The sequence below is a fragment of the Streptopelia decaocto genome (genome assembly GCF_964273445.1).
Source record: "Streptopelia decaocto genome assembly, chromosome: 7".
NCBI classification, from domain to species: Eukaryota; Metazoa; Chordata; class Aves; order Columbiformes; family Columbidae; genus Streptopelia; species Streptopelia decaocto.
Window position 1 is genome coordinate 33,782,823 of NC_138661.1, and position 9,767 is coordinate 33,792,589.

Genomic DNA, 9,767 nt, shown 5'->3' on the forward strand with positions numbered 1-9,767 from the left:
TTGCTATGTGACTGCTAGAGAAGGTCAGGGGGAAGAAATCATCTTGACCTTGGAGTAGAAGATACTGAGATTTATGGTAGTGTCTTGTTCCTGAGGGAGTTCATTTTTAGGCTGGCCCCTGAAAAAAAGTTATCGTTCTGTACAGATGAGATTTACCCTTCTTTTAGAGACTTTCATTGTGCCAAGAAGAATGAAACTGTCTGCCCTGATCTCCAACTCAGACCATGAGTCAATATTTAAGATACCTTGGCTCCAGTCCATTTGGCTTTATAGCTCACTGAGGGTGCATCTGTGCCAAGAAATGGAGAAGTACATGGACATACCCCAACACGCTGCATGCAGGCTTGCTCTGCCAGAGGAGCCATGCAGCCTCGGGGTGCCAGAGCCATAGGGTGCCTGAGACCCCCGATACCCCCTTCAGCTTGTTGGCTGAATGTGTACCAAACCATGCGGGTGGCCGGTGCTGAAGGATGGGTAAAGCAGCTCTGCATGTGCATGATATAGATGTACTCTAAGGGAATCAATCTTTTCCCTCTTACTTGAGCCAAGGAATGACTTCCAGTATAGAAAGTAGTAGTAAAACACCCACTGGCTACCTTGAGAGCTGGAACTGGGAATGAACACTCTATTTTTCTCTCATTTTTTATTTGTGAGCTAAGAGATTCTTTTAAAATCTTTTCTGTTTAGTCTTCTTTTATGTTATTTGGGTAATGCAAACCAGTTGTCTGTATTTCTTAATGAAATGGTCTATCTTAGAGTTGATCAAAAAATAAATATTTGTCATGAAAATTTTGCAAACAGTGTTTTAAATTTCATTCAAAAATATGACAACATTTTGAATAGTCCTCCCTTACTGTTTTCCATTGTAGCCTGCAGCTTTTCTGAAATAATACCTAATCTTACGTTTTGTTCAATATAGCTGTTGCCTGACAGGTTGCAAATGATGGGTTTAAGGTTTTCTCACACACAAAAGCACACACACAGACTGTCTATCTTCTATCCTTGCCTATTAGACTTCTGTTAGTGATTAGATAAATGTATTAAAAACCTGGCATCCAGAGAAATGCCTTTGAGAAATCCCTTTAATTTTTCTTTCTTAGGCGAAATAAAATTTGTTAGCTAAGCTAATACAGTCAGATCTGAACACAGGGAGAAATTTTAGGGAAGTGTTGCCTGCTCAGACAAATGGCCCTGTCATAGGTACGCTGTTAGTGAAGATAGTATCTACTAGGATTAGAGTAAAATGTTTTTCAGAGCCTTAAATGGAAATTCAAGTGGTGACTGTATTATGCATACAAATTACTGGAGGCCTTCCTCAATCAGGTCTGTGGATTCACTTAATGGAAAACAATTTTTCCAGTCACTGTCTACATATGCACATTCCACAGAGGGAATACATAAGCCTGAAGTACTTGAGCTTGAAGACTTTTGGAACAGCAGTTGCAGAGGGCACACACATGTCCAGCTGCCCTTTGTGTTTTCTACCAAAAGACACAGGTGCTGTGAGAAGGTCTACCACATTTCTGTTGTCACCTGCTTCTCTCTTGAGATGAGTCTGTTCCTCATGAGACTGAAGTAATTTTTAAGTGCTTGTAGTTAACTTCAATGCTTTCTGAGTTACTTAGCCAGTATGGTTAGTTTCCTTTGTTTCCTATTGGCCACTTCATTTTCTTTCCCCCATTCTAAGGAGGAAAGAGAGAAAGCATGATGTGTTGGACTGAGAATAACCTCCCCAGGTCATTGAATCAACTAATTTTTATGTCAAGTCTTTACTGTTTCTAACATCTAAGGGAAAAAGACAAATCTTTTTACCTGATGGTTGCACAAGGACAGAAGGCAAAGTCCACAGGTGTGTCCTCTGTGGTTCCTGTGTTCTTGCAGATGTAGCTGCTTGGATGCCCAGCATCATGCCCTGGGTGACAGGATCTACTTGGGTATGTCTGAGAAGAGCCTGGGCTGCAAGCTTCCCCTGCTCTGACAAAGCAGAGGGAGCTCCAGGAGCAGATTATCCAAAGAGCTGCTCTGGCCTTAAGTTGCTGAATCTTTGTTTAATCTAAAGATAATTTCTTTTGGTAAAAACTCCATGAGCTGTTTTTTAAACGGGTATTATCCTTGATGTGACACTGTCTTCAAAACCATACATTGTGATTAAATGAGGTTTCTGAGCCCATCAGATTAGTTACCAAGCTGCAGAAATGTCTTCAGCATCAGACTTCTACCACATTGCATTTTTATGAGATCTTATGATGCATAAATGATTTTCAGCCATTTTGAACAAAGTAGCAAACCAGAAATGGACTTCTATGGGAAGCTGCTCAGTGAAGGAAACTGTCCTTCCTCACAGCATCATTTTAATATGAGCCTCAAAAGTATTGCCGAAACAATTTCTACAACTTCCTTTGGGCATTTAAAAATGGAAAGAGGATCCCTTCTGAATCAGAATAATATGCAGTTCTATGTAAAATCAAACTCAATCACTAAATGAAAAAACAAAAAAACCCACCAGATATTTTTCCAGCCACACTGTTCTTTAAATGTTTATTGTTGTTTTTTGATTGGATTTGAGAAGTTTGCCAGTTAATGTGGTACATATTGTGTGTTTCAAAGCTACTAAGCACTTAGTGCTTTCTAACATGCTTTTGCAGTTGATGATGGGTGTCTAGAAAACACCCCAGACACAGCAGAGTTCAGCAAGGAATACCAGCTGCACCAACACCTGTTTGATCCAGAGCACGACTATCCCAACATGGGCAAGTGGGTGAGTACATGCTTCTCGCTTATTCTTGTTGCATGTGAAGCTGGGTATTGTCTATTGTGAGGGATACTATGAAATCACAAGGAGAATAATATCCTTATTCACCTTAAGGGAAACTACTCAAGAAGGTGAACTTGCTCTTAAAAATATTGAAATAATACCTGTGATTGATGAAAAGCTCATAAAAACAGAAAGTAGAAATCCTCATCTTATTACCTGTCCCAAAGCATGACAGCTATGTATGTGCTTGATAAATGCAACAAACCACATTTCAAAGTACAGTAAACATGTAACCAGAATTAGTGCAGATTTTAGCACAAGATTTCAAAAAAATAACAGGGCCCTAATTTGAAAGATTTCCCAGGTTCAGTGATTATTCAGCTTGGCTGCTTATATGCCAAAATATATGTGTATATATATATATAGAGAGAGAGTGCAGCAGTGCTGCAGTAGTGCCTTAACACCTTAAAAAAATAAATAATAATAATAAAAAAATCTAAGTCCAGACAACTTGCTCTAAGGAATTCTCTCTGGTTTAAGGATTTTGGAGGACTTGATGCTCCTTCTTCTAGTCAGGTTGTGCACTATATTATATTGGAAGCCTCTTTTACACGTTGTATGTAATAAATAGAGTGAGCTACACTAAGGACTATGTTGCGCTGAGCATACAAGGACTTTAATAACTCCAGCTAGACTATTTCTGCAGGCTAGAGTCTCAAAAGAGAGCTCTGCTTCTTAATCTTAGATTACATGAGTTAAATGTCCAATCCCAAATCCATCTTCAGGCGCCAGGAAAACAAAAACTATGATTGTAATTTATGCATCTAGAGCAAATAATGAAATCTCATTTTATATTGTTATGACACTTTACTTAAGACCACCCTAAACCAATGCTCTGTGAGCATGTATCGATAAATAGACATGTTTGGCAGCCTCTTCTCCTGCTGTAATTCTGGGACAATGATTCATCGTTCATAATCAGACCAGTGTAAGATTTATAGTCTTAATTACTTATGTGAGTGCTAAATTTCTAGAAAGAATCATGCCAAAAATCAAAATTTTGGAAACTCTTGTTGCGTTCTAAGTAATTACCATCAAAGGTTTTTATTTTAAAAACACCAGATGGTGAACTTTCTTATTTATGCCAGATAATGCTGTTAGTTTTCTTATTATTCATAAGTAATTTACTTTCATAATACCATTTTGAAGACTACAAAAGCACTTCTGTAAATCTTTGGCCTCTAGCAATAACTCAGAATCAAGCATACATACTGAGCTGTCATCAGCAACATATATATTTAACAAATGGTAGGTAATCATTAGTGAATACTCTCCTTTTTTCATTTCTCCATCCATCACTACTAATTCAGGGGAAAAAACTGCTCATGCAGGATTAAACCAGACTGTTAGGTACTAAACAGAAATTATATCTAGCTGCAGCGTAGCCAACTCCAGATCTTTTTAATTAGAGATGAAACAGCTGGTAATGTGCATGAGCAAATGTTCCGTCGAGATCCAGAATTACCCCGATTGCCTCCTCATTGTATATTACCACACATTAAAAAGATAAATAACAGCAGTATCTGGTTTTATGGCTAGTTTTGTTATTTTTATCTCTCTGGAAAAATAAGAGCAGAAAGCACTCTAAAAATTAGCAGTTTGAGACTTCATAAAGGAGAGATAAAGTAGATGAGGTCTTCTAGGTCACTTACTGTCATCTGGATTAGGTCATAAATGACTGACAGAGCCGTCTGTGGGCTGCCCACCAGTTGTGTGTGTGTCCTCATCCTCCCGCTGCCCCCAGCCACCCAAATCCCCTCTGCCCGCCTGCAGCCCCTTCCTCCTCCTCCTGTGGAAGAGCCCAGGACCAAATGCCCCAAGGGCTGCAGCCGCTGTGCATTTACAGACTGCGTTTCCACCAGCTCCTGCGTGCTGGGAAGGCGCTGGGCTGTCACCACTGTCTGAAGCCCTCGGAGCCAGTGTGTCTCCTGGAGCCAGGCGAGCTGGCCTGTGCTGGCGGCTCTCGGAGGAGCTTCTCCCCGGCCTCCTCCTGCCACGGAGGTAGCGTCACAGTTCCCACTGACTTGTCCTTTCAAGGAGCCAGCACGCATTCCTTAGCGTAACCACAGTAAAACCCAAATTGCATTAGCAGGTCAGGAGAAAAAAAAAAAATGACCTGCTTGTTCATGAATAATGAGAAAGAAACAGGTTGGATGGTTTGTTTTGGTGATAGAAGCTCATGCTTGCAAAGCTGTGGGGCCTCTGCAGCACCCTGTGAATAGCACTTTTATACGGGGAAAACAAGCCTAGAAGCTATCTGCTACAGCATAGTGTATGATTCCATGTAAGTGCTAAACATTATTTGTAAATACTGCTAATAAATATGAAGATACAAATATATAAATCATGATGAATGTATGCTGAGTTAGGAGAGGGAAAAAAGAGGAAGAATTTTCCTGTCTTTGGGACAACTCTCCATATATCACTATGCCAACCTGTGGGAAGTCTCAGGAACAAACTCTCTTTATAGGGTAAGATACACAGATTGTACTCTCTTCCCCAGCACTGGAGACTCTGTTTTTCTCCTCATGTGGAAAATGTAGAAGGAACAGTTGGAATAGGGACATGAGGGACTATTGGAGGTTTCCACCCTAATGTACAACTGCAGTTTCTAAGATTTCTGTGATTTCTGGTTGGTTGGTTGGTTTGTTTTCCCCCCTCATTTCAGACTCTTCCTTGCAGGAGACAGGTACTTTCCATTTGAGCCTGCTTTTTCTGCATCTTGCAACTTGACCCTTCAGATGATCTGAAGAAGTACTCTTGGCATCCAGAAATACTTGCACAAAGATAGTTTACAGTACACAATTTACAATACAAATCTAAAACCCACTTATATATAAGCTGTTATTTATTGAAACCCAAAGTGTTAACCACTATCACCTGTAGGGGTTAAAAAGAGAAGGGAAGTTCAGCTGTGTTTCCTGACACCAGTGTCAGTACAAATAGAAAATGAAAAGCAACTCTGTTTTTCAGCAGCAGTTCTTTTTACTGAAGCAATGGATAACATTTCACTTTAAGGGTAAAAATACTGCCAGTTTTGCTTATCAGCTATAGTGCAGGGATCCAAGATAGTAGGAAAAAAGGAAAATGGGAAGCAAGAATAAAAATATTCAACAAATTTGAACTCCTTGTTAAAGAAGTTACCATCTCTGGCTTCTTAATTTTAATGGAAACCTGAAACTAGTCACTCAGATTTTATTTTATTCCAACTCCAATTATAGTTAGCAAATTTAAGTGCTTCTTTCTTTACCAACTGATGTTATTACACTAAATATCTGGGTGGAAATGGTGATTATTAGGATGAGTTATGGTAGGTCTGGTCTCTCTCTTCAATTTTAGATAGCACAGATAGTTTGATTTGGTGTAGTATGCTTGGTGTAATAGAAATTGTCATGCTCAGTATTCCTGGTAAGACTGTAAATTGACTGGAAAAAGAAGCCCTCCTGAAAGGATGCAACCTTGCTAATGCAATTTTCCTTTTCAGTTTTGCTTAATAATTGTGCCAGTCCAGATTACAGAGCTGCTGATTATTACTGGCTTAAAGCAGTTTCAGTGAAGCTTGAAATATTTAAGGGTGAATCTCTCTGGCATTAGTTAGTTGATTGTAAGCATTTTACCTTCTAAGCTTTTCCCACCCAAATACCAACCTGTAGTAGACTAATCCAAGAAGCCAGGAGGGTGCGAAGGAAGCTCCAGGAGTAAGGGGAAAGTAACAATTCATGTGCAGCATGTCTCCATATGATGGGTATCTTTAACTAGAGAAACTCTGTGACTTCATTCCTATCAGCTCCTAGGTGAGGAATGAGAATGGTGAGTGTTTCACAGGCAAATCTGGGTGGCTGATGAGCTCAGGACCTTATGCAGTGGAACATATTTTCAGGATGGCTGTTACCATACAAGCACACTCTCAGCTCGTGCTCCGTAACTTCACTGGCTTTGTACTCCACATAATGCTTAAGTAGTGGTTATGGTCCTAAAACTTTCCCAAACAGACTAAACAAAAGGCAATCTTCCTGGGCAGGAACATTTCAATTGTATGGAATTCTCCTGAGTGACAGAAATGTTAGCCCCAGTAAATAAAATATTTATTATATTTTTTTATATTTCATATTAATAAAAATTCTTTGTATTTCAGAAACACTATTTTTCCTCTCATGAGAAGTAAAGGGTCAAATAGTTTATGGAGAGAGATTTCAGCGGTGGTTTGTTTCCTAAAGAGAATAGTTTACGCATCCGTGGGTTTCTTTAAAATGTTAAATTTAAGTTTTCCTGAAGTGAGTTTGCATAAATGACTAGCCAAGAATGTCTCCCTTGGCCAACTTCATCTCTGTTCCCTTTTGGCACAGCTCAGACAAAATAACTGAGGTTGGGCAAGAGATAGGCCTTGTGAATTTGGGGTTTAATGAACATGAGAAGTACAAAACAGACAATTTTGGCAGATTTCATTGTAACACTTGAAAATGTTTGTTTTTTCTCATATCAAGGCTGCAGAGAGGGTAGAAGTGTTTGGTGAATTTGTCTCGCACTAGAATTACACTTTCTATTTATATAATCAATGTTAGGTCAGTTGTTTATAGCAGAATTAATGGCCTTGTTTATACAGTGTTCTGCTTTTATACATGTGATTCTTCTCTCCTTCCATTTTCAGGTTAGGATTTGGTTTTGTTTTTCTTCATAATACACAATTGAAACAAAATGTGTTGAGCATGTGTGTGTTATTCCAGACTTTATTAGAATCCACTACTTGTATGAAATACAACAATATGTGGATGCACTTATGTAAACTATGGTTTTGTGTTGTGTTTTGGGTTTGCGCTTTTTTTTTTTCCCTTTTTTTTTTTTCTTTATTTTTTCCTCATCATAACTTTCTCTTCTGCCAAGATGTTTTTGGCAGTTTTTAAAAGGTTCACCATTAAAAATGTTATAGACCAAATGGTTTTTAGAAACTTTATTGAGGACACTACTTAAACAAAGGAAGAGTTGGCGCTGAACTCCTTTCAGCAGAACTTTGCACTGGGAAGTGTTGATATCTGGAAGGGAATGAGCAAAGACAACAAAACAGTAGGAATGACGCCGATTGCCGTTTTAAAAAGGAATTAGAAAATGCCTTGTAAAGCAAATATTTTTTTTTTTTTTTTTTTTGCTCCTGTTCTTATGTCACCTAAAATGTATAGAAAGATGTACCAGAGGCAGGATTCCTGCTTCATCTCCCTCCCACTCTTATTTTTCTTTCTTTTTTTTTTTTTTTTTTTTTGAATATATACATACTTATATGATTTAACACATGAAGGGGAACATCCAATTTATATCATTATACCAGCATGTACTTGAAGCACTTATTGCCTAAACATGGATGATAATATAATGCAACACAGTGGAAAATGACAGGCTTTTTAATTGTTGATAAGATTGCGACTGCTGCTGAAGAACTGTAAAATGTTAGCAGGAATATCCAAGTATTCATTTGTGGTTTATCTTTCCCATAAAACCACACACCCCTCTAAACTTGCTAATTTTTAACAGCAAAAGTAGTGTTTCAAAAGAAGAGTGTAATGAATTTGATGGCTGCATTTTTTTTTCCTCTTCCAGAGCAAGAATTTACTCTTTGAGAAGATTAATGGTGGTCCAAAAAGAAGAAAGAGGGTAACTATCAGAATACTTTATAGCATCTGTAAAACCTAGAGAGCTAATCAGAATCAAAATCATACTGGTGAAATGAAGAGTTAACCTAATGCATCAGTATTATACCTTAGAGAATGTGTAAAGTCAGGGAATCTCTGTGATAAACTACTACAGCAGGCTTCAGGACTGTCCACTGAGTACAAGATGTATTTCTCTAAATAGCCTGTTGCTTTCAGAAGATGCACTTCAATGCAGAGCATTAATTTAAAAACTTTATATTATCTGTGTTTTAAAATATATTCTATTTGCATAAAACCATTTAGAAAAATTTATATGTCTTTAAAACTGAATTTAGAACTTTAGAACTACTAAAAATATTGGTAAAATGAATTACCGCTATCCATGCACATTGATATGTTTTAAGGTGAAAATGACAGTAGACCTGGTTCTATAGCTGATGGAAATTGATCCACTTACCTGCTTAGATTTACCTCAGATTAAACTCCTGTCTCTGTGTCCGACTTGCTTGAAAGACAAAGATGAATGGCTTCTCATCTTTCTACCCCTGAAACAAGGAAGGCAATCACATATCACAGAGAACCTCTGCGCAGTCCACCTCACTATCGTCTTTTTTTTTTTTTTTTTTTTGTAGTGTCAGCCTTTCTTTTATCAAAAAATCACTTGCAAACAGAGTCGAAGTCTTTAGCTTTGCTGCTAGGGTATATTTTTAAAAGAAGAAAAAGTCTAGGTCTCTGCCAGAAAGTAGCTTTTCAAAATATGACAGCACAGTTTATATTGTAAATGAAGTAAATTGGGTTTAAAATAACTGAAGCGTAAGTGAAGATGACTTATTTATTTATTTGGGTCTCAAACCTAACGTTTTTCCTAGAAAGGGAGAAGATGAGTTGATTTCTTACCAATTCACACATCACTGGTAATAAACACTGTTCAACAATAAGTTAATGCTCTGTCTTGAGCTTAGTATCTGCCTCCCACCTACGTTTGATTTTTGAGTTTGCTAGTGGAAAAGGATAAAGGTTAGACACCCAGTTTTAACTCTAAAGTAAGCAGAATGTACTCTGGAAATAGTTATGTGGAATATTTATTAATAGCTAGAACAGCATGTTAAAGTAGAATTAGTGCAATGTATACATGAGGAAAACCAAAACATTTTCTGTCTGTTTGCTGACATAATCAGATACAAAAGGAATAATGGCTGGAGAGACACAACAGCCACGTGGCCATGGGTAGCCCAGAATTTTGGAGGTGAAGATTCAGTTTCTTGCTTTGCAGTAGATTTATTTTCTTAGCACAGGCATCTCACTTAATG

At 38.0% G+C, this 9,767-nt stretch overlaps 1 protein-coding gene across 4 annotated transcripts in view; it reads left to right on the plus strand.

The window, feature by feature from the left end:
* Positions 1-9,767, plus strand: part of SCG5 (secretogranin V) — a 29,615-nt gene that overhangs the window by 16,610 nt on the left and 3,238 nt on the right. For all 4 annotated transcript variants that reach the window (XM_082058202.1, XM_082058200.1, XM_082058199.1 and 1 more), the window contains 2 exons: positions 2,646-2,758; positions 8,405-8,458. In XM_082058202.1, coding sequence (XP_081914328.1) covers positions 2,646-2,758; positions 8,405-8,458 — 167 coding nt within the window. The remainder of the gene's footprint in view (positions 1-2,645; positions 2,759-8,404; positions 8,459-9,767) is intronic.